General features: G+C 44.2%; 1 protein-coding gene across 5 annotated transcripts in view; it reads left to right on the top strand.

Moving 5' to 3' along the window:
* TROAP (trophinin associated protein) overlaps window positions 1-22,025 on the top strand; it is a 44,639-nt gene extending 22,614 nt beyond the window's left edge. For 4 of the 5 annotated variants that reach the window (XM_030196809.1, XM_030196812.1, XM_030196813.1 and 1 more), the window contains 7 exons: window positions 245-348; window positions 3,490-3,567; window positions 12,247-12,345; window positions 12,709-12,819; window positions 19,639-20,128; window positions 20,337-20,569; window positions 20,783-22,025. In XM_030196809.1, coding sequence (XP_030052669.1) covers window positions 245-348; window positions 3,490-3,567; window positions 12,247-12,345; window positions 12,709-12,819; window positions 19,639-20,128; window positions 20,337-20,569; window positions 20,783-20,815 — 1,148 coding nt within the window. In that variant the 3' untranslated portion in view covers window positions 20,816-22,025. The remainder of the gene's footprint in view (window positions 1-244; window positions 349-3,489; window positions 3,568-12,246; window positions 12,346-12,708; window positions 12,820-19,638; window positions 20,129-20,336; window positions 20,570-20,782) is intronic. The other variant, XM_030196810.1, reaches the window with a different exon arrangement.
* The last annotated feature ends 2,973 nt before the right edge of the window (window positions 22,026-24,998 follow it).

Raw genomic sequence — 24,998 nt, 5'->3', positions numbered from 1 at the left:
GTGGGAGGGAGGAGTATCTCTTTAGGCAGGATGGGTGAAGGGAAGTCCATCAACTGTGAACCTTCCTGCCAGTGCTCCATCTCTGGTTTCATTCCCCAACCTTCTTCTCCCCCCCCCCCCCCCCCCCAAAAAAAAAAAAAAAAAAAAAAAAATATATATATATATATATATATATATATATAAATAGCTAGGGAACATGTAGAATACTTTTGTACTAGACAACTGCTTTCTTTTTCTTGGATAGAGAGAGAAATGTGTGGCACACCCTTCCGAGTCCCAGAGCCCAGCACCAAGCCCTTGCCCCCATGTTCTGCCCAGCGAGTGGCCATCCAGCACCCTCTCTATCCGGTACGTACTTCTCAACAATAACTCCTTGTTAACATTACGATTCTGTGAGTGGGAGTTAATGGGTAGTTTTTACTGGCTTGATAGTGAAATCTTGGCTTTGATCATGTATTCCTGTTAAACCCATGCATCTGTGCTAGTCTCATGCTACCCTACTTCTACTACTACTTACTGTTTCTATAGCGCTACTAGACGTACACAGCGCTGTACACTAAACTTGTAAGACAGTCCCTGCTCGACAGAGCTTACAATCTAATCAAAACAGACAAATAAGGGCATTAAGTTGGGAATGATAAAACACATGGGTACAGAACAAGTGAATAGGTGTTAAAAGCACCCTTAAAATGGTGGGCTTTTAGCCTAGAATTGAAGACTGTCAGAGCTGGAGCTTGACTTATTGACTCGGGAAGTCTATTCCAGGTATATGATACAGCAAGATAAAGGAATGGTGTCTGGAGTTGGCAGTGGAAGAGAAAGGTACAGATAAGAGATTGAAGATGGCACGAAAATAGCCAATAGAGTGGATACACTGGAGGGAGTAGAAACGATGAGAAGGGATCTCTGAACCTTAGAAGAATGGTCAAGGGTCTGGCAGTTAAAATTTAATGCACTCCTTACAACATTAATTTCTTCAATTTATTTATTAATTGCACATATACCTATAATACCTATAATAGGTGTATGTGCAATTAATAAATAAATTGAAGAAATTAATGTTGTAAGGAGTACTCTATGTATGACTGTAATTGCTGGGTTTGTACTCTGGTAACAAACTTTGGACCCTTTTTGTTATAATAGTTAAAATTTAATGCCAAGAAGTGTAGAGTGATGCATTTGGGGTGCAGAAACGCTAAAGAGATACCAGATAGGAGGGGAGAGATTAGTAAGCTCGACTCAAGAGAGAGACCTTGGGGTGTTGGTGTCTGAGGATCTGAAGGTGAAGAGACAAGGCGACGGCTATGGCCAGAAGGATGCTAGGCTGCATAGAGAGGGGCATAACCAGCAGAAGAAAGGTGTGTCGTTGGTGAGGCCCCACTTGGAGTATTGTGTTCAGTTTGAGGCTGTATCTTGCTAAAGATGTAAAAAGATTGGAAGCGGTGCAAAGAAAGCTACAAAAATGGTATGGGATTTGCGTTGCAAACCGTATGAGGAGAGACTTGCTGACCTGAACATGTATACCTTGGAAGAAAGGAGAAACAGGGCTGACATGATACAGACGTTCAAATATTTGAAAGGTATTAATCTGCAAACGAACCTTTTCCAAAGACGGGAAGGCAGTAGAACTAGAGGACATGAATTGAGGTTGAAGGGGGCAGACTCAGGAGTAATGTTAGGAAGTATTTTTTTCACGGAGAGGGTGGTGGATATGTGGAATGCTCTCACGCGGGAGGTAGTGGAGATGAAAACGGTAATGGAATTCAAACATGCGTGGGATAAACATAAAGGAATCCTGCTTTGAAGGAATGGATCTGTGGAATCTTAGCGGAGATTAGGTGGCGATGCTGGTAATTGGGAAACAAAACCGGTGCTGAGCAGACTTCTACTGTCTACGCCCTGATCGTGACTGAATAGTTAGGGATGGGCTGGAGTGTAAATTTTAAGAGGCTTCAACGTTAGCTTCAGAACTTAGTACAAGAACGGTGCTGGGCAGACTTCTACGGTCTGTGCCTTGAGAATGGCAAGGACAAATTAAACAGGGGTGTATATATTAAGTATCACATACCATGTAAAATGAGTTTTATCTTGTTGGGCAGACTGGATGGACTGGATTAGATTGAATGTGGGTGTTGGGGGTGTAACTCAGTATGCAAGTACACAGGCTTCAGTTGTCTCTCAGTAGCTGGTCGCCTGGCTTGGAACAAATTATCGGGTTGTCTGTAATAGTGCAGGGAGGATTCAGTTTTAAAAAAACTTGGACAGCTCTTTTTTTTGCTGAAGCCTTTTCTTAGAGATTCCTGTATTATGTTAATTTTGTTATTATACCTTTTTTATTGTAATTTTGTCAGTTTTCTACTACTCATGTTATATTGTGAACCACTAAGGTTAGAAATTTTAAAATAAATGAGAGCTTGGAAAAGCTACCTGCGCTTGCCTTCCACCATCATTCTATCACACAAGGGACAGAACGAGCTGGTTATGCTACTAATGCTGTAGTTCTCACAGATCTTACATCACTAACTGCAGTCAGTCATGAGACCCTGTCCCCGACCCAGTTCTTACCACTTCTGACAGAGGTATGTTTCTCCCCCCCCCCCCCCCCCCCTCTCCAATGGCTGCTTCTGGAGTGTGGCTCAGAATCGAAGCTTCCTGTGTAAGATTTATTTATGTTGCTTTATTTAGACAAACTTTATTCCCACTGAGGAACAGCCACTACACATCTAGCCACATAGAGCCAGCACAAACAATGGGGAAGGGAGAAAAGGAGGGGAGGGGAAGACCCTATTGCCTTCATCAGCCTTCCAACTCACCATCCCCACAAGGCTGCAAAGGGAGAGCCACTGCCAGGGCCCATTTTATTAAGGAGAGACCTGCAGGCTACCTCTGGAAGCTGAGTATAGATCCATTAGCTTGGTCAGGATAAAGGTCTATAGACTTTGAAAGCACCGTAACACTGAGGACTGCTTTTAATATATAGGCCACAGATCATTACATCACAGAGAGGCAACTAGCTATTGTACTACACCAGTCCAAACTTCCACCTGTTAGAAACAGAATACTGGCAAGTTCCAGGGCTGCATTACTTCTTATACTGGTGATGTCATTGGAAGAATCTTATTCTATGTCTATCTGCTGGCTTGGCCTAAACCCATGCATCCCCGAGGGCCATAACCCAGCTTGGTTTTCAGAATTTCCAAATAAATATACGTGAGATCTATTTGCATACAATAGAGGCAGTCCATGCAAATAGATTTCGTGCATATTCATTGGAAAACCTGACTGGGTTGCAGCCCTCGAGGACTGAGGTTGCCCACCCCTGGTATAGTTAAATCACCTCTCCCGACAAACTAAATTTCGTTATGCTGAGACCCTGTTTGTATGGGGCTGGGGGAGACAGTTTCTCTTACATATCAGAGCGCTGTGCTTCAGATTTCATGTAAATTTCCCTATGCATTTTTTTTTGCCTTGCTAATTTTTTCTTTATAGCAGCTACACAGATCCTTACGACGTAGACCTGTCTTCCCCAAAACTCAAGACAAGGCAACAGTTGCAGAGACTCAGCAGGTAAAAGCGGGAATGACTGTAGAAGGGGGCTAGTAGGTGTGTTAAGAGATTGGGGAGCTTAGGCTTGCTTTTCTGAAGTAGGCTCTGAAAACTGTAAGGCTGTTTATAGCTATTCTGCGTGCTGTTTTTAGATTCTTTTTTTTTAAGTTGTAATTTTTCAATATGTATTTTGTATTATCTTTTCATTACTCTTTATTTAATTTCTTAGGGCTGCATTTTGATTAATTGTGCAATTACAATTAATCACAACGTTTTAAAGGTATGGTGTTTTTTTTTTTTTTTTTACCACTGCAGCTCCCTCTGACTCTGGGCAATGGAGGGTTAAGTGACTTGCCCAGAGTTGCAAGGAGCTGTAGTAGGGAATAAAATATACCTTTTTTAATTGTTCGATTTAAAAGTTTAATCAAAATGCAGCCCTACATTTTATAACATGGTCCTTTTTTTTTTTTTTTCCCCTCCTGTGTGAGACTGGCAAATTCTTTATGTGAAATATATTTTTATTGATAACAGCTTAAACAATAGCATTTAACATTTGTACATCTCAGCAGAAATACAGCAGATAACAAATCATCAACTAATGTTCTTACTATCCGTTGTCATATTTCTTCCCCCCTTTTTCCTCCCCCCCCCCCCCCCCCCCCCCCCCCCACCATCCCTCTGGCAAATTCTTTAAAAGGAAAGTGCTTCTGTTTTGAAAATGTACCCTGTTCTTCAGCAAACATTTTTCCAAGCTTTTGATTATGTACATATGGTAGAATTTTTCAAAAACATGCGCACAAATGCAAGTGGAGGAGTGGCCTAGTGATTAGGGTGGTGGACTTTGGTCCTGGGGAACTGAGGAACTGAGTTCGATTCCCGGCACAGGCAGCTCCTTGTGACTCTGGGCAAGTCACTTAACCCTCCATCGCCTGCCGCATTGAGCCTGCCATGAGTGGGAAAGCACGGGGTACAAATGTAACAAAAAAAAAAAAAAAGCCTGGTCTCCATAAACCGCTACTAAATGGACTTGGGAAAAATCCACAATTCCAGGAATAACATGTATAGAATGTTTGTACGTTTGGGAAGCTTGCCAGGTGCCCTTGGCCTGGATTGGCTGCTGTCGTGGACAGGATGCTGGGCTGTATGGACCCTTGGTCTTTTCCCAGTGTGGCATTACTTATATCTTCACAAGGTGTATGTATATGTTTAGCAGCATAATAATTTTAAAAGGCGCCACCTAGTTTAATGCTAAGAACATACATAACTGCCAGTATCCTAGCCATTTACACATGTAGGTATTTCCAGCTAATTGGTATTTTGTAAGCACAAACCTAATGACGCACATTTTGTGGGTGGGTGTTCACATAGGCAGAATGCGTAATTATTCGTTCATATAATGTCTGCTGTTTTGCAGTCTAGGTGCAAGCACTGTTTGTCTGGTGTAGGTGTTCCCACCTTAAATATAGACACATTTTTGCCAACTTACAAAATACTAGCAAAAAGAAAGGTAGGCACCTGTTTTCCTCATCTTCCCTCCAGACCAGTTAAGACACTTCAGTCTTCCTCTGCTGGCAGGACAGCAAATACTTAACTACTGGTTCAATGCCTTTCAATTCCTTTGTCTAGTAAAGGGTCCTGCCAGTACCTGTCGCTTTAATAAAACAAACAAACAAAAAAAGTCTCTTGAGCAGGGCTAGGACTGGCTGGGCTGGTACATTAGATCTGAGGGGTACAAAATCTGGTGGCCCAGGTTTCTTCCTGCCCCCTCCTCAATTGGACTTGTGGCTCTCTATGATGTGCCTTAGTACTCTGTCCTTGGGAGGGGTTCTTGAGAGCCTACCTGGGAGCAAGAAACGGAGCAATACAAATACATTTAAAAAAACAAAAAAGGAAAATCTTAAGTACAGTGTGCCTGTGGCAGCTGGAGGTCACAGTAAGACTGCCAGGTGGGGGTGGGAAAGAAGCAGACCAGACCCAACTCTGGAGTAGAGCAGATGCAGAAGCCAGCAGTTGCAAGCATATAACAATGCAGGTAGAAGGATGCTTGGGTGCCTAGAGAGGAATGGCCAGTAGTAAAAAGGAGATGATTGACCAGATCCTTATACAGGGGCATCGGACCTCATTTAGAATATTGTGTACAATTCTGGAGACCAAATTTTCAAAAAGATATATAAATGATGGAATTGGTCCAGAGGGTAGCTACTAAAGTGGTCAGTGGTCTTCATCATAAAGCATATAGGGACAGACTTCACGATCACAATATATATACTTTGGAAGAAATGCAAGAGAGGGGAGATAATGATGGAGACATTTAAATACTTATGCGGCATAAATGCACAGGAGGCGAGCCTGTCAATTGAAAGGAAGCTCTGGAATGAGAGGACATAGATGAAGGTGAAATAACCTAAGGAAATATTTCTTCACAGAACAGGTGGTGAATTTGTGGAATGGCCTCCTGGTGGAGATGAAAGCTATATGAATTCAAGAAAGCTTGGGACAAGTACATAGGATCTCTAAGGGATAGTAGATGGCATGGATGGTCAGACTGGATAGGCCAATATGATAAGCATATGTATAGTACTGTTTATTATTGTACACGCAGTATACAGTCTCGGTTAGCTGACGTTAGGTTTACTTGAAGTAATCAGTTATAGTCCTCTGTACACTATTGGGTCTGTGAGTTCCATAGACTACGTCTGACAGACGGTAAAAACTGTCATAGCACTGACATCCAGTGGCCTCCAGATAGGCCTGCACGGTGTTGAGACTCTCCAGCGCTCTTGCAAAAGTGAGAGGAGGAGGTTGTTGAATTTCGTCAGCATGTGCCTCACTACTCATTTCATCATCTGTTTCATCATCAGCCGTTGTTGCCTGCTTGTAGGCGCCATATCTCGACATCAGGTCTGTCGTCAGCTGTTTGTAAATCGTAATCAACAGCTATGTAGCGATGAAACTCCTCTTCAGTAACACCGGCTGGGATGTCAATAACCTGTTCATCTGACGCGTTTGCAACAGCTGCACCTGTTTCGTCCCTCTCCACATCCTTAACAAAGCTTGTAGCAGTTCACAATGGTTGCCTGTGTAACATGATTCCAGGCTTCTTTCTGCATATGTAAGAAATCCAATAGTGATAGATTATGAGCCAGTTCAACAGTTCGTTTATCCTTGCCAGTCTGGTCATCCATAACGCTTATCAGACGACGTAGCACAAGAGCCGATAATGTTGTTTGAAATTGGCTATTATGCCCTGATCCATAGGTTGGATCAGAGAGGTAGTGTTTGGTGGCAGGAAGACCACCTTGACGTTAGACAGCCTGACATCATCCCTGTGTGCAGCACAATTATCACAAAGCAACAAAATCTGACGCTTTTGTGCCCACATTCTAGTGTCTAACTTCTTTAGCCACTGCTGCCAAATTTCCCCAGTCATCCATGAATTTGCGTTAGCCTAGTATGACACAGGAAGTAACTTAACTTTCTTGAAGCAACAGGGCTGTTTGCTCTTTCCAATGATGAGGGGTTCCTACTTCTCACTCCCATCCATATTGCAGCAAAGGAGGATCTTCAGTCGGTCCTTCGACTTTTTACCTCCAGTAATTTCGGCATGTTTGAATGCAAGTGTTCCATCAGGAATCGCTCGCCAGTAGAGACTGTTTTCGTCAGCATTGAAAATATCACGAGGTGCAAACTCGTTCAAGATGGTAGGAAGAATTGAAACAACCCAATTTTCAGCACCAAAGTCATCAGCGTCTTGTTTCTCACCATGCTGTTTCTTGAATTTTATGTTGTTCCTCTCCTTCCATCTTTCCAACTATCCAACAGTGGCTTTGAATTCAGTTAGTCCAAGACTTTCAGCTAGCTGGTTAGCTTTCTCCATAAGTAGTGGACCACTGACAGGAAACTGTCTGCTCCTGACTTGAGAAAACCACCGAAGAAGAGCATTTTCTATCTCCTCAGCTTTTCCCGCCCTTTTACGTTTCCTGTGTGGATTTATATTGTTGTGCCAGTCTTCCAGAAGCTGATCATTCTGCTTCAAGACACGTGAAATGTGACTGGGATTGACATCATTTTCTTTAGCAATAGGTGCTTGACTTTGTTTGTTTTCTAATTTTTTAAGAACTTCTATTCGTTCAGCCAGTGTTAAGTCTTACAGTCTATAAAATAATGTGTAGTTAAACGGGTAGATGCGAAGCGTCTGTTCACACTTTCCAAAAATACTAGGACTAGGGGGCATGCAATGAAGCTACAATGTAGTAAATTTTAAAACAAATCAGAGAAAATGTTTCTTCACACAACATGTAATTAAACTCTGGAATTCGTTGCCAGAGAATGTGGTAAAGGCGGTTAGCTTAGCGGAGTTTAAAAAAGGTTTGGACAGTTTCCTAAAGGAAAAGTCCATAGACCGTTATTAAATGGAATTGGGGAAAATCCACTATTTCTGGGATAAGCAGTATAAAATGTTTTGTACATTTTTTGGATCTTGCCGGGTATTTGTGACCTGGATTGGCCACTGTTGGAAACAGGATGCTGGGCTCGATGGACCTTTGGTCTTTCCCAGTATGGCAATATTTATGTACTTAGGTACAGTTCTCCCGCGACGACGACTCCTCCAGTGTACACTCTAACATTCTTTCGCTTATTCTGCCTGTGGCAGCTAAAGGGGTGATTAAATTTGAAATCTCGTTGGTTGTCACGCGTCAATCGGCTTCCATATTCCATGCGCGTGCTTATGCAGAGTCTTCCCTGAAGAGGAGCAGTCTTAAACCATGCATATAAGCGAATCTTGCACTTATCAGTGGTGCGCTGAACCAAAGTTTGTCCCCATAGAAATTGGAAATTGATGGCACCAAAAACGGGACCGAAGTACGGCATGCAGTTAAACAGAGCATGCGCTTATCCGACGTGCACTTAAATGGAGTGCACTGTATATATATAGATACACAAATCCAGAAATGATCCCAATCAGTGAAGGTGGAAATAAAATCCTAAAAGTTTAGCTTCTTGCTGTTTCAGAAGAGTCACTATCAATAGTAGTAATAGATATTGAAACAAATCAGCAGTGCTCTAAAAGCTCCATATTAACTCGGTTACTGTTATTGTGGAAAGAAGGAGTGTGAGTGCATTCCTATCTGGATGACTAGTTGATTGGGCAAAGCCATGTAGTAATCTAGGAGGTCTTAGCTCGAGTTATCTGCAGCAGGGCCCATTTTATTTGGAGAAGGAAGGAAAACCATTTGGGTGCCCAGTCTTCCAATTTCCTAGGGTCTTCCTGCAATATTTCACAGTCTGCACATGTTTCAATATTTCACAGTCCGCACATGTTTTAACAGCCTTGAATAGTTTTGTGTCATCTACAAATTTAATCACCTCGCTCGTTGTTCAGATTTCCATATCATTTATAAATATGTTAAATAGCACCAGTCCCATTACAGATCCCTGCAGCACTCCTCATGAACAGTCTTTTGAGACTCTGTTCTGGTCTACCATACATCCATTCCCATTAGCATTTTTTTTTCCCCTGCAGTCCTACCCCCGGCTTTTCATCCGTGAACACAGAACAGAAATAATTGTTAAGCAGTTCAGCGTTATCCTTATCAGCTTCTACATATTCTTCCCCTTCAACCTTGAGCCTAACTATGCCATTTTTGGCATTTCCTGTTATTATTTACATATCTAAAACATTTCTTGTCCTCCAATTTTATCCCATTGGCTGTCTTCTTCCATTTGCATCTTTGCTTTCCTGACAGCTTTTCCAGCTTCTCTTACCTTTTATCTTTGTATAGGTATTTTTGCCTGTCTTCCTCTTTCTGCGATGTCTTTTAATTTTTGAAAGCTAACTTCTCCCCCTCCCACTTACCTTTTCAGCTACTACATTTGAGAACCAAAACGGCCTTTTTCCTCTTGTAAGTACTTTTCTAACATAAAGGTTTGTTGCCTTTAAAAATGGCTCCTTTCAGTTTTGCCCTCTGCTGTTCTACTTCCTTCAGCTGTTCCCATACAACTAACTCTTCCTTGAGATATTCCGCTCCCCCATCTTGACAAAGTTGTATGTGTGGTCAAGGAAGATTCCTAGGGTTCTACCTCTAGCATGGCTAATACTGGCCAGTAATGGGCTGCACAGTCTATTTATATGCTCACTTTGAGACTAGTGTTTTTTCTCAGTCTCCATCTGCTGGCAGGAGTGCATAACCTACTCATCTAAACTGGTCTGGGGGAACTAAAGGAAAGAAAATTAGCAGGTTAGATCTAATTTCTCCTTGCTAACATGTTCCGGAATTTGTTCTGATGGCAACTCCAGAGAGTGAAGTGTCGGCATTCCTGCTCATTCAGAAGTCTTTTGTACACATTTCCTCCCTGGTCTCCCAATTAGTGCCTGCAACTCATCCATATCTGATCATCCTAGTGACCCTGGATTGACTGAGATGTCCTTTCTACACAAATTTTAATCTGGATGGAGGGCAAGTCCCTTCAAGGGTCTGCTTTGCTCTGCCCTGCGATGGTAAAAGGAAACAAGTGCCTTTTTTTTTTTTTGTATACTGACGCACTTGCTTCCTTTTGTTTTTGCAGGGCAGTGCTGTGGCAAGATTTGGTCATTTATGGAAGATCTGGATTGCTTTTGGTTTACAGACCAGCCCTTGAGAGGTGGCACTTGGAGTGTAGGGGCTATCCAGAAGCTGAAGTGGAGACCCTGCTGAAAGCTGAGATGCTCTTATCTCTCTTCCTTGTATCAGGGTTTGGAAGACCTTGTGAGGCATGGTATGTGAGACAGGATAGCTTTCTGAGGTGAGGTGAACCTATCCTTTAGCCTTTTCTTTAGGAGTGGTTTTGATCAGGGTTTAGCCCTCAAATCTTTGAAGGTTCAGGTTACCACCCTCACTTGCTTTCAGGGCTAAGCTCAGGGTAAGTCTCTTTGGTGGCCCAGCCTAGCTGTGGTTAATTTTGAGAAGGGTTGAGCATTTCCAAACCCCACTTAGGATGGTGTTGCCTCAGTAGGATCTGAATTTGGTCTTGAAAGCCTTAGTAGGCCCTCCTTTTGAGCCCATCAAGCATACTTCTTTGAAGGATCTCTTCTTGAAAACTGCCTTTCTAGTGGCAATTTGTTCTGTCAACAGGATTTCTCAGTTGCAGGCTCTTGCAGGGATCTGTTCCATGGTTTTTTTGTTTATTTATTTCAAAACAACTTGGCATTGCACCATAGTCCCTCCTTTTTGTCAAAGGTGGTCTTGGCCTTCCATGTGAATCAAGTGGTTTCCTTACTGGCCTTCAGCCAATTGTTGGTCAGGTACTGGACATGGTTAAGATTTTGCTATGGCATCTCAGTCACGAATAAGTTCAGAAGATCAGATTGCCTATCTGTGCTGTTCCATGGGCAGCAAGAAGGGAGGGTAGCCTCTAAGACATCCATTTCTGAATGGAGCAAGGCAGCCATAGAGGTGGCCTATATACTGGCAAACAAGTGATCTCCTGGACATAGTCTCAGGTGGCTTCTCCAGAGGATATTTGCCATGTGGCTTCTTGGTCCTCCATTGCTTTGTAAAGCATTTTAAACTTGATGTATGGGCTAGAAGTGTAGGGAGCCTTGTATATTCTGGTACTTCCCACTGGTTTGGACTGATCTTGGTGGACAAAAGGTGAAATTTTAATCCTTGCTTGTTGGGTCCAACATCCTTCTCTGGAAGATTCCGAATTGGGATTGTCTCAGTGGCTGCTCTGGACTGTGGGCTTTGCCATCTTTTTTTTTTTTTTCTTACACTCTTGGCTTTCTAGTTCCTTTCACATTTGGGTTTGTATTTAGTTATTCGGGGGCTTTCTTGTGTCCCGTGGGTGGGTTTAATCATGTTTGGTAAAGTATATTGACTGGCTGTAGGCTGCACCCTTTCTTATACTGGTGATGTCACTGGAAGTTGCTCTCTTTATCTCTCAACTATCAGGACTTAAGTAAAGCATATTGACATGTAAGATTAATGAAAGCTTATGCTGATGTCCTGGGCTGAAATGAGAAAATAGCCTACAGCAAGAGGGAGAAGCTAATAGCTGAACTGTAGGAAGGAATTCCTTTTTAAACCTCTCCAACTGCTTAGATGTCCTATCCTCTCTGCATCTTTTTTTTTTCTCTGCAACTCTTCTTTCCACTTTCTGTTGATGTTATGTGCTGAGCTGTGGAAGCTGGTTGTCTTTGAATCCTTGGACCTCCTTAGGAGTGTGTACTTTTTCTAGATTTTAGGATAGTACTACAGAGCAAAGATGTTCTTCAGGCTAGAGACGTACAGTTTGTTTTTTTTCTGTGTTTTCGTATTGTGTGTGATGATTTTTGCCATGCTTAACACTGATTCAGCTGATCTGTTTCCTTAGTGAGGGCAGGGAGAGAGATTTTTAATGGGATGTAAAGTTTTGTATTACTGTGTGTGTGTGTGTGTGTATAATTTTTTGTTTTGAATTTGTATGTTTTAATGTGCTATAAGCAGCTTTGGGCAGTTTCAGGGAAGATGTAAATGAAAGATTGAGGTAAGATTAGGCATAACTTCAATTTGGAAACATGTAAGCTGATGAGGACTGATTGAGAAGAGTAGTGCTTGGTTTTTGGTTGTTTTGTGGGAGGGGAGCTTTTTATGCAAATATGTGGAAGGTATTGGGGGAAGGGGAGTGTTTTCATGGTTGGGTTATGGAGTAGATTGCTAGTTTCATCTTTCTGTTATCTAGACCCCTTCCCTGATGTGCAGACAGCGGACAAATGTTCCATCCCCACAGTCTCTGGATTCCGGTGGAGGAGCAGAGGAAGAAGATGCTGGATTGCCCATGGTAAGTGTCCAGCAAAGAAGGGTTTGTGAATTAGGACAATGACAGTAGCTGGTGGTGGTGTTAATTGGGAGTGGCACTGTGCTTATGCTTGTTCTTGTTCTGGAGACTTCCGGATTCTGCACATAAGGGTTTCTGGAATTACAGCTCATTCTGTATAATGCCTTTGCCTCCAAAGGATGGGAAATGTTCTTAATGCATCAGATTAGATATACAATAATGACTGTCTCTGTATATGGAGGAGGAGAGAGGGTGTCTGTAAGATAGATGTTTGTATGATGGGAATGAAAGACAGTAGGGTATATGTAAGAGGATAGGGATTGGGGTACATTCCATCTCTCTCTCTGCCTCTGCTTTTCTTTCTAGGAGAAGATAGCTGTGCAGCTGTTTTCTGATGTGGGAGCTGCAGCTGGGGATTTGGGTCCAGCGGTGGCGTTGCCCTCTGTGGAAGTTAACCAGGACATGAATAAACTAAAGGTGAAGAGCTTCACTTTTATGCTATGTGCCGTATGCTATAGTTCCTAGTCTGTAGTAAGGTCACTCGGTCCTGACCAATACTAGCCACCAGGAGACATGGATCTGGTGGGAGGTGTTCTGGTATGTCTGAAAATAATTTCCTCTACATCTTTATCAGACAAGTGGGTAATGTTTGTCTGCCAGCAGATGGAGGCAGAGGAAAAACATGCCAAAGGGACTCTCCTTCCCTTTGGAACTCTCTGGTACCAGTCTTAAAGCCAGCAAGAATTGCCATACTGGGTCACACCAAAGATGGGGCAGGCAGAGTGGTCGGGGGGAGGGGGGGTTGCTTTTGGTCGAAACTGAAGCATGACTAAAAACAAAGTTTGGGTTGGTTTCACTGCCAAAACTGAAACAAATTCAGTTGGCCTCTAATATGTGGAATTGGTTGTTGAAATATCCCTCAGTGTAGATGCTGGTAACTTAAGACTGATTCTGGTGGAAGAGAGCAGTTTTAAGGGATCCTCAGGATTACAAGGTAGAGGGGCAGGTACTGCATCTTCTGGAAGTCTTAGATTTAGCCCTCGGGTGTAGTGGGTTGATAGCTTTGAGTTGGGTGTGGTCTTTTTAGGCAGATTCTTCCTGACTTGGGCCCAGATGCACTAAACCTTAATGACCCTTTAACGAAGAAATTTTCAACCGTAGCATGCATTAAAGGCTATTTTACGACGACGCTAGCAGCAAATGAAAACGGAATGCAAACGAGTAACTACCATTGAAATGTGGACAATTCGGGATGCACTAACCATACCAACGATTGCACCGAATCATTTACCGTGATAAATTTAACGTGAGGTCAGAGCTGTCGTTAAGGCCTGAGCTGTCATCTCCCCGCTTCCCCCTGCAGCATAAAAATCCAAGCTGGCATATTTAAAAACAAAAGTGAGATAAACACAAACACGTCGCTCCCCGCTTCCCTCTGCATAAAATAGAAAATGAAAACAAAATCAAAAAAGATCAGGAGGGGGCAAAGGCGCTCTTCAGGAGCGTCCTGTATGGACGGCCTTGCTCCCCGCTTCCCCCTGTATTAAATAAAAAATCAAAGCAAAAATCAAAAGTTTAGCAGCCCCTGCCCCCCTCCCTTCCTCTCTCTCTCTTTCTCCTTCTCACACAGCTCCGCCTCCCGCCATCCTCCGCCCCATGCCCCGCCCCCTGAGGTCGTCACCACCGGACCCCCCCCCCCCCTCCGCCTTACCGGGCCCGCGCAGCGCCTCTCACCTCTGTGTGAAGGCGCTGCACGGGCAAGAAGACCATCTGATCGCCGCGAGTCTTCAGGATGTCTCTCCTTCCCTGACCTGGGCCCGCCCCGTCTGACGTAAGTAACCTACGTAGGTTACTTAAGTCAGATGGGGGCGGGCCCAGGTCAGGGAAGAAGGAGAGACGTCCTGAAGAAGACTTGCGGTGATCAGATGGTCTTGCCCGTGCTGTGCTTTCACACAGAGGTGAGAGGCGCTGTGCGAGCCCGGTAAGGCAGAGGGAGGGTCCGGTGGAGGGGGGTAGCGGCGGCGACGATCTCAGGGGGGCGGGGCACGGGGGCGGAGGATGGCTGTGGGACAAGGAGAAAGAGAGAGGAAGGGAGGGGGGGCTGGGATTGCTAAACTTTTGATTTTTGTTTTGATTTTTTATTTAATACAGGGGGAAGCAGGGAGCAGCGACGACCTCGGGCGGGGGGGGGGGGGGGCGGCAAGGCCGTCCATACAGGACGCTCCTGACGAGTGCCTTTGCCCCCTCCCGACCCTTTTTTGATTTTGTTTTCATTTTCTATTTTATGCAGAGGGAAGCAGGGAGCCACGTGTTTGTGTTTCGTTTTTTTTTTTGTTTGTTTTTGTTTTGACGTTTGTGGCATGCGCAGAGCAGCCAGCATAATGCTTGGCTGCTCTGCGCATGCTTTAGGGACTGATTACCGATGGGGATTACACCAGTTTAACGAATCTGTAATGCATTGTACTTTACAATACCGCACTGAACATGTGCGACTTGTTTTTTTGGTGCATTCTTCGTTTTTTCAAATTCGGTAAGCACTTTTACGTTTTAGATTTTTTTACGTATGGTTGATGCATCTGGGCCTTGGTCTGGGACTTTGGCTAAGTCAATGACAGCTGCAGTGTCAGTAAACTGGTCACTTTGGCTCTGATGTTGGGGCGGTGGACACAGTTTCCAATGTATGCCTTTTGTAAGCTGCCATTTATGGGTTTGCTTCAGGAAGGAACTTTAGACTTACTCCAGGTCTTTCTTAAATTTCAAGCCCCCTGGTTTCTGGAGGACAGGTCCCAAAATGTTTGCTTCTTGAGGACTTATCAAAACTGGAATCCAAAGCTGTTAAGAAAAAATGGAAAAAGAAAAAGAACTACAGAATAATTGATAGGACAGAAAGAGGGGGAGGAGAAGTGAACTGCAAGCTAAACATCTAGCACCAGCTTCAGAGCCCTTTATCAGGGCAGGAGTAGGGAGGCTAGGAGATGAGGTCCAGCAGAGTGACCTGGTCAAACTTTGGGCCGAACAACAAGCAGTTGCCCTGGAGTTTTCCCATTTGGGGGGACTAAGAAGGAGCAGGCCAGGGCGTGGAACTAGGCTCTGTTGGGGGTTTGTCTTTGTCCAGTGAACATCAAGAGGCCTACTCCAAAATTTATGCTGGTGAGGTCAACTAAGCTGGTGGTTTTGTGGGGGTTTTTTTTTTTTTGAGTGGTCCTGTGCTACATCTGAATACCGGGTCTTAGATATTTTAGAAGGCTGTGCTTTGGAACTCCAGTGGCCAGCTTAAGGCCTTTGTTGGAATCTCCTTCAAAGAAGAACACCGTAGTGCAGGAGATGCTGTGTAGTCTTGCTCTTTGAGGCAGTCAACCCAGTGCCAGATGGGGGAACAAGGGGGAGGAGGGATGGATTGTTATGGTCCCAAATAAAGGGAGGCACTTTCAGGCACCTCAATTTCAAGAAGGTTAACTGTTCCTCTTGGTTTCCCATTTTTGACTGGAGATGCTCTGTTCAGTTGATTCTGTGGTCAGATGTTCCTCACGGAAGCCTATTTGCATATTCTAATAAGAGGCCATTGGTGGTTTCTCTCTTTTGCATTGATGGGAGAGACTGCCAGTTTCAGACTTTCCTTTTGGCTTACTACAGCCCTGAGGACCTTTGAAAGTTGTATGGTCAGTGTGGCACCTTTCTTTCACATGGAGGGGGGGGGGGTTCCACCCCTATCTGGATGACCATCTTATCAGGTCAAAGTCCTATCAGGAGAGCTTGATAGCTTCAGCTCTGGTGACTCAGATCCTTTAGTCTTTAGAGTGGATTGTAAATACCAGTTGGTTCCATCAGTTTCTCAAGTATCTGGGACTTTTCTTCAGCGCCAACCTTGGCAGGGTGCAGTTGACCACAGAATGAGTCAGCAAGCTGCAGCATCAGATTCATGGACTGCTGTCAACTAAATGTACAACAGTCAGGCAGTATTCACAAGTGTTAGGGTTGATGGTAGTGATCCTTTCTAGGTGTTGGGCATCTCCACAAGCCATTAAACCAGTGCCACAATTTTGGAGTGACCCAGACCTCGGACATTCCCCCCCCACACACACACACGCTCCCCTTGGCTACACCCCTGGGCCATAATTCTTACACTTTAAAAGGGGTTTTGCTGCTTTATTAGCAAAATACTGAGATACTGGAGCTGCACAATATCCTTAAAATACAGCACATTTCTGTGTTTTCCATATCCATCTGCTGGCTGATGGACACAACACTCTCACAAGTTCTGAACTGATCTGGTGGGACTAAAGGGAAAAATTAGGAGGTAAGGTCTAATTTCTCCATGCTCGCAACCTAGCCCTTGAAAGAAGGAGGTTCAAGAAGGAATATTCCACAACTGTAATTGCTACACTCTGAGGGCTAGGAGGAGCTCACACCTTTAGCCTGTGGTGAGAGTATGGAAACCCTTTTATTTATTTATTTATTTTTTGCATTTCTACCCCACATTTTCCCACCTATTTGCAGGCTCAATGTGGCTTACATAGTACCGTCAAAGGCGTTTGCCCAGTCGGTGGATAACAAATACAAAGTTGTATAGTGATTGTATGAGGTATAAGTGGAGGGTCGGAATGGATGGTGTTGTCCTGTTCGATCATAGTCATGCTGTGTTGGTAGGTGAAGAGGGTTACGTGGGGTCGTTGGGGTTGGCCTTTTTGAAGAGGTTGGTTTTTAGTGATTTCCTGAAGTTCCAAGTGGTCGTGGATTGTTTTCACAGCTTTTGGGAGCCCATTCCATAGTTGTGCGCTTATGTAGGAGAAGCCGGCTGCGTAAGTTTTGTATTTCAGTCCTTTGAAATTTGTGTAGTGTAGGTTTAGGTGTAGGATCTTGATTTTGATGGCACAGGTTGGTCTCTACAGTCTGCTGGAGCTTTTGGCCTTTAGGAAGGCTTTGCAGGGAGTCTAGGGCTGATTTGGCTTACAGTGGAGATTGCAGCCCTTACCCTGAAAATTATACAAAAGGGGTCAAATGCCTGTCTGGGGGTAAAATAACTTTCTAGAAACTTAACAGAATGGGATAAATCTTTGGCACGTGGAGGATGTGGGAGGGTGGGGAAATAGTTAAGACACATGAAGTTAAAAAATGACCCAAACTGGATTTGGTTCCAGATAAATAAGCCCTGCCCCCCTCCCTCCTTAAAAAAACAAAAAAGGCCCAATGCATTTGTGAAGGGAATGGGAATTGATATTATACCGCCTTTCTATGGATTTTGCAACTACATTCAAAGCAGTTTACATATTATATATAGGTATTTATTTTGTTCCTGGGGCAATGGAGGGTTAAGTGACTTGCCCAGAGTCACAAGGAGCTGCAGTGGGAATCAAACCCAGTTCCCCTGGATCCAAGTCTGCTGTACTAACCACCAGGCTACTCCTCCACAGCCCCAGATTGTTCATCACAATTGTTCCCTGTCCCAGTAAATAAAGCTTATTCCATATATCCAGCTACTCTTGCAACAGTCACCTTGTTTACATGAAGAAAGAAATACTACTTTTGGCAAAAGGGGAATGTGACGAAACAGGGGATTTATGTCTATAACTTATGTGAATGTATGACATATTTGTTCCCTTGTTTGACCAGCAGATGGTGACTGACTTTCTTTTGTAAAGCTGTTACAGAACTGACAGTTTTTTCCCGCCTAATCTCTGAGGGGGAAAAAAAAAGTAGCCTGCACTTCTGTTGGCCGCCAGTGTTTATGCTCTGGGCTGTGATTGTATCTGCTGGAAATCTTTAGTCTCAGTATGGGGAGCACATAGGTGAACATCTCTGTCCTGAGACCTTGTTGAAGGCTTATTCTGGCTGTGGCAGTTAAAAGTGCGGTAAATTTGAAATCTTGTTGGTTGTCACACGCCAGTCAGCTTCCATATTCCGTGCGTTCGCTTATGCGGAGTCTTTCCTGCATAGGAGCGGTCTTAAACCATGCATATAAGCGAATCTTGCACTTATCAGTGGTGCGCTAAACCAAAGTTTGTCCCCATAGAAATTGATGGCGCAAAAAACGGGACCGAAGTACGGCATGCAGTTAAACAGAGCATGCGTTTATCCGACGTGCACTTAAATGGAGTGCACTATGTGTGTATATATGTGTGTGTGCACCCCAACACACATGCATATATGTGTATTTGTGTGTGTGTGTGTGTGTTGGGGTGCTCACACACACATATAGAGGTGTTAGAAGGAATTCATGAGCCATGCTTCACTTTATTTTCTCCAGGGAAGCGGTGACCACTCACTCTGTTCATCCCCCTTTTGCCAAAGGTAGTATTTCTGTTTTCATGTAAACAAGGTGACTGTTGCCAGCTTTCCACAGGCAAGAGTCGCTGGATACATGGAAGAAGCTTTATTGGATATGCATCAAGTCCTGTTCAGATATTTAAAGATCACTAACCTTCTGGAAGATTGATAGGCTGTTTGGGGGATATGAAGGATGTGCCTGTGCAGTGGATCAAGGAGGCAATAGCTTCTGCATGTATCATAAAAAGCTGACAGATTCCAGAGGGTTTGCAAGCCCATTCCACTAGGTCACATGTGGGCAGATTGTTGGGCAATTCTGGCAGCTGACATTTGCAGGGCAGTGATAATGGTATCTCTACATTTCTTCTTGAAGCATTACAGACTGACTGCAGGAGAAGGGTAGTGCATGTTGAAAGTGTTCAGAGCTGCACTTTTGCCCCCCTTTCTCAAGTAGTTCAGGAGCTTGGGTACATCCCGATCATCTAGACTGGTCTGGACATACATGAAGGTAAAGTTTGGATTTTCCCAGTCAGTGGCTCTGGGGCACATTCTGCTTCATTAAACATAGTTTTGTTTGCATGTTTAGGCTATATACAGCCTTATAACCAACCTGGGCATTACCCTTGGGGTGGGTTTGTTTATTAGTGCCTTGTTACACAGTTGTCTAAAAGCCCAAGTTACTTAGATGGCTTGTTGAGTTCATATTGGCTAGGGAGTTCTGTGGTACCAGCTTTATAAGGGAGGAGAGTTTGCTTGGCATGTTTTGTGGTTTTGTTATCCCCCCTCCCCCCAGTCACGCTCTGCTGGCAAGGAGACAAAGCACACTCATCTGAATTTGTCTGTTAAGACTCAGGAAAGAAAATCGATGGTGAAAGTTCACATTTACCTTTTCTTTCCCTTTGCCATCCTAAGCTTTCCTGTCTTAACCAGCACCATCCTATTCACCCAGTTGCTGCTTAGATTGATATCCTGTCCAAATATTGTATGGAATTTGCTCATGGAGTAGAGGTGTGGTGGTCTTTTGTTTTCTAGCGCATTGAGCTTTTGGCCAGATTGTTCATTCAGGAGATGGAAGGTATCGCACAGCCAAGTGCCAGCCGAGACCTGGGCACCTTTATGCCTGCAGACAAAATCCAAAGCAGCAGGAATTCACCAGCTTCATCACGGACCTTGTCCAAACCGGAAGATGGTATGATAAATAGCAAACGGTGTCCTGCTCCCTGTCAGCTGAATCAACCAACAGCAGAATCTGGACTTGGAACTTGTGTGTTACAGAACAGGGTTCCAAGTGGTGGTGGTCTTGCAGCTGGATTGTGGGACACCGGGGGCTCCAGCACTGACCAGAGTGGTAGTCCTCCTTGTTGCCCTGTGCCAGCTGTGGCTTCTGACACCTTTCTTGATGTGGACAAAACTCTTGGGCACCCATCTCAGAGACCTTTGTGTTCCAACCAAACATCTCAAGCTTGGGGGCCACCACTGGACTTGGGCCCTGGCCCCCAGTCCCTGACAGCTGTATCTCTAGGTAGGATGTGCACCTTTGTTTCATCTCTTGAGTTGTGCTCTGCTCATGTTTCAGTAATTGGGTGATAGCTTACACAAAGAAGGAGATTAAAAATTGTTTTTGTTTTTAGTGACAGGGGGTGTGGTCATATGCTCATATGCTGCCTTTTCATTGAGGCAAGCAAGTCTATCTCATACGCTGTCTCTTTATTATTATTATGGGAATGCAGATAGAGCTGTGCATAGCCCCAGGCTCCCTAGGATTCCCACCACGTCTCATGTAGTGAAGCAGAGGCTATATCGGCTGGCTACCTCATCACAACGTTTCAAAGAATCCTGCTTGGATGACGAGTGTGCGTTCTATACATCACGTATCGCCAGACAATCACAGGACAGCAGGCTAGACGCCCGGGAATACTTCCTGAACCCTGTCGCCGAGACGTTGGCCTGGCAAGAAGCTCTGGTAAGGATCATAATGCAGGAATGATTAGAGCTGTGTAAGACAAGGAGAGGAGTATTCTGAGGTGTGGAGGTAGGGGTGTGATTTATAAAAGGGGATGGTCTGAAGGAAGGAGTGGGAGTTTGATTTGTAATAGGGGTAAGGTGGTTCTTGTTGGGAGAGAATTGTGGAAAGATTATTTTCTTGTTAAGATAAATTGATTATTTCTGTTCACAGAGTTTTATCCCCATTAAACATGGAGAAGTCTGACCTGGGTTTGCACAAGGATTCACAAGCAACTACTCCTTACAGCATTGTTTTGCACAAGAGCTGGATTCCCTGCAATAGAGAAGCCAAATGCATAGACTGGGACATTGTCCTTCCCATACTTCTCTGGCTGTGGGAAAGGCAACTTTACTAGGACTGGTTTCTGGTGTTAAAAGCAACAGATGGGTCTGGGCTCCTCATTCGATCTGACTTTCACAACGTTGCCAAAGATCAGTTGCATTTTAGGAGTAAGAGAAATAGTGCTGTGGCATCTATAGCATGTAGTGTTCTATATATTTTCTAACTATCTCTGGATTGGGCTATAGGAGCATCCAAGGTCCGTGGCTGAGGATTGTCCCTGTGATGCTGGAGAAAGGTGTGAATGAATGAATGTTCATGGTACCAAACAGTGCTAGGTTCCAATTGAACTGGACTTCCAAATGGCCAGGCCGAAGAATCATAAGCTCTATGCTGCTCTTATATGCTACCTATGAGCATCTTAAATTTTCCTGGTTGACAATGATCTTCCATTTGTCAGGTGCCCTTTGTTTGTTCTTTTTTTTTTTAAGATGAGTGAATTGGTCTCAGGACCTGGTGCAGCTGAGATTGTAAACCCTGGCCAACAGGGAAGATTAAGAGTCCATCTTCCATGTTGGCCAGGGTTGACAAATCTCATCTCCACCAGGGGGCTGGGTAATTCAGGAGGGATTACTGTGTAATTCCAAAACCACTCTTCCAGAAATGTTGTTTTATTGGAGCTTTTCAAAGATCTTATCATCCTCAGTATTTAATGGCAGCACTCATTTCAATGTTAGATTGTGTCATCTCCTCTGTGCAAGTAGTATAAGTGATTGATTGGTTCCAACAGAGCAGCTTGTAATATGAGAGACAGCTATCACTTTACTTGCTGGCTGTGTGAAATAGTGTGCTGTATCCAAGGTCCTACTACCCTTAGGGTTTTTATTAGAATGGAGTCTCCAGTAGCAGACACAAATGTATAATCCAGGATCTAGCCATGTCCATCCTGTCTGACATGAACTGATGATCAGGTTTTTTCTTCTGTATGAGTATTTTTAGTTGGAAGTACTGAGTGAGATAGTGTGGCTGACACAGGTCACTCAAATATGTAGAAATAAAGTTTAGTGCAATAAGTAGTAAGGATACTCTATATTTTTAATTGCCAATAGAAGGATTTTATTTCTTAAAAAAAAAACCAACTTTATCCTGCCAACTGAATTTATCTGAATTCCTCATGCACTGTAGTGCTGCTTCCTTCCATGATTTTTAGGAGGAAGGGGGTATAGGAAGGCGTGTCTGATCTAGGTAGAGTCGTACCCAGAGCAAGCTGCATAAAATATGACTGGGGTATGCTCTTCCCAGTCCCAAAAAGCACAGGTCAGCACCTTCAAAGTGCAATACTTGGGATAACGCCCTGGTTGTCTCACTCTAGGTGCAGCCCTGTTTAGAGGATGTGCAATATCTGGAGGTTGATTCAAATGGCTCAAAACTCTTACGTCCAGGAACCCAAACAGCAAGGCTGCAGTTCCATAGCAAGGTCACCAGATGGCACTGACAATCTACTAGTTCAGGTGCTGCCTGTGCAAGTCAGTGTGTGTGGTTTTGATTCTTTCCTTTAGGAAAATGGTTAGTTTAAATGTAAAAGAACCCTTGCCAGCTTGGCGCAGCATGTCACATTCAGCACAACTAAGGTGCTTTTCTTTCCACTCATGCACTTTCACTTCAAACATCTGTATTTGTATTCTTGACCTGAAAGTTTTTGCTTTATACTTTCAGCTCAGTTAGAACTAGGGCTGGGATCAGGTCCATGAGTTTTTATTTACAACTGTTACTGGATTTCCGCGCCCCCCCCCCCCCCCCCCCCCATATCGCTTCCACACCCAACGTACATAGTATGGTCATTGCAGCGCAAGTCCTTAGCCAGGTATCACAGCTCCTTTCAAAACCCTGTAATCATGGATCCTGAATCTGGCCACCAGTTATCACTGTGGCATAACTGGGAGTTCTAGGCTTGGGGAATGGAAGACCTGAGAGGAATTGAACCCAGGTCTCAGTGAGCTGTTGGGCCTTGAACAGTTTGCATTGCTGACATCAGTGTAGCAGTGGAAAAATGTAATTATACTGCCCCAATCTTGGACATCCTAACAAATTGCATATACTGAATTCTGTATACAACTAACAGCAGTAACATTTTATCAATTGTTGCACTGTTTATAAGTTGTTTTTAAGTTATTGTATTTCGTGTTTTAAAACATGATCTGTGCAAAAATAAAATATGATTTTAATACTGAACTTTTGGTTAGTGGTGGTGTCACTGCTGTTCATCTTTTCTGTACCTCTTTCCCATTTATCGTCACTTCAGTGCTATCTCTTCCCTCCACCTCAAAACTAGTCTTCCTGTCTTTTTGTTTATGTCCATCCATTCACTTTTTTCATCTCCCTCCACTTCTGGCCTTTGTAAGCTCTTGCTGTTCCTCTTCCTGCTTCTACTCTACATGTGCTCAACCTCACTTTTCAGATGTGACCATAGCTGCATTTGACTTAAGTTGCTATCATGTGGACATGGCAGAGTTACACACATTATCCCAGCACTGTTCTTTCTTTGCACCCTTCCTCCTTTTGTTTTAGAGAATATGTACTCTGGGGGTAAAGCACAGCATAGATTGGGAGCAGGTTTATTGCATTTCTGGGTTACTTCTGCCACTGCCAACTTCACTTTGAATGCTGGCTGGGGGGGGGGGGGGGGGGGAGGAGTTGAAGAGAGACATACAGGCCTTACCCACATGCAACCCCATTTTTTGGGTAAGCCAGTAGTCTAGGATGTGCAAACCTGTGCACCCCAGGTCTAGTAGAAGTTAGTAAGGTATCTAGGAAGAGTTTAGGCAAATGATCCTGCGGGAAAAGTCATAAGTCATGTTGGAAAGCCAGGTTTGGCGGCAAGTGTCAGTTCTTCCTGCTTCTTGCCTAAGGGGTGACAACATATGGTTCTCTGGATTGTTCCCCACCCCAACTGGGTGCTATGGGATTCTTGTGCCTTAGCTTCTTTCCCTTTCCTGGGCCTGGAGGAAGAACCTTGAATGCCTAAGTGAGATATTTAGTGGCAAGCAGGGGACAGAAGAGTAAAACCTGAAAAAAGGATTTTAAGTTGTTCCCTGAACAAGGAAAGTAGCGTAGCTAACCTCTGGTTTTTGAGGTATGGAGGAGGAAGGGATTGGGAAAGAGGAGACAAGGTCCTAGTCCTGTGGGTTTGTGGTGGTTGCATAAGCCATCGGAGCCCTAGCATAGCAGAAGCCTGAAGCTGCGGCATTGCCGACTTCCTCCCACCACAGCTGGTAGCACCTTCAGGTTCTGTGATTCACAAGCGGGGAAGCAGAGCCATGGCACCTGGAGCAGTATCCAGGGAAGAAAGCTTGAACCTGGAGGCTCATGCACCTGAGGTGGGTCTACTGGCAGTAGTCCTGAGTTTGACGGGACCCACTGCCATTTTGAATACAGTGTGTGAGGCGGCAGGCCTGAGGCACATGGAACCCATAGAGCTGCAGGTGACTGCAGGACTGGGGCACAGTGGAGGACCCCTCAAAAGGGGGATCTCCACTCCCCGAGTTTATTCTCTGTGTACCAGTCTGGATAAGTGGTATTGTTTCCTTGCCTACCAGTAAATGAAGGTAGAGAGTTGAAACTTCCAGTGGATATAGTTTAGTCTCTGCTACAACTTTCTGGTATTTATCTCTAGCAGATGGTAAGGATGTTCAGGCTAGTGCTGTCTTAGGCCTAGTTCCCTGGTGCACAGATCCTTTGGCCTAGCACTGTGTTCAAGCCTAATGGTCTCACTCCTGTTCCCCAGCCCATTAGTTGAGGCCAATCAAGTATTGGGTGTTAGGCTTGGTCTCCACGGTGTCCTTGGCTGTAGGAGAATGGGTCTCTGGCCAAGGGTTGTTTTTGGCTCTGGGTAGTGTAGTTTTCAAAAAAAAAAATGTTGGAGGATCTGGGCTTCCCAGCTTTATTTTTATTTCCTTGCTATTCAGGGAAATATAGTTAGAGAAAAAACAAGCATGATTTATGGCTTTGAAGAAAAAATAAGAGATAAAGCATCTGCTTTGTGGGCCTGGGAAGGGAAAGGCTGATCCCTGGGCAGAGGAGTGCAGTACCTCAGACAGGTCAACCACAT

This window comes from Microcaecilia unicolor, chromosome 3 (assembly GCF_901765095.1).
Source record: "Microcaecilia unicolor chromosome 3, aMicUni1.1, whole genome shotgun sequence".
NCBI classification, from domain to species: domain Eukaryota; kingdom Metazoa; phylum Chordata; class Amphibia; order Gymnophiona; family Siphonopidae; genus Microcaecilia; species Microcaecilia unicolor.
The sequence above is the reverse complement of the archived record's forward strand: the minus strand, read 5'-3'. Positions and strand labels throughout refer to the sequence as shown.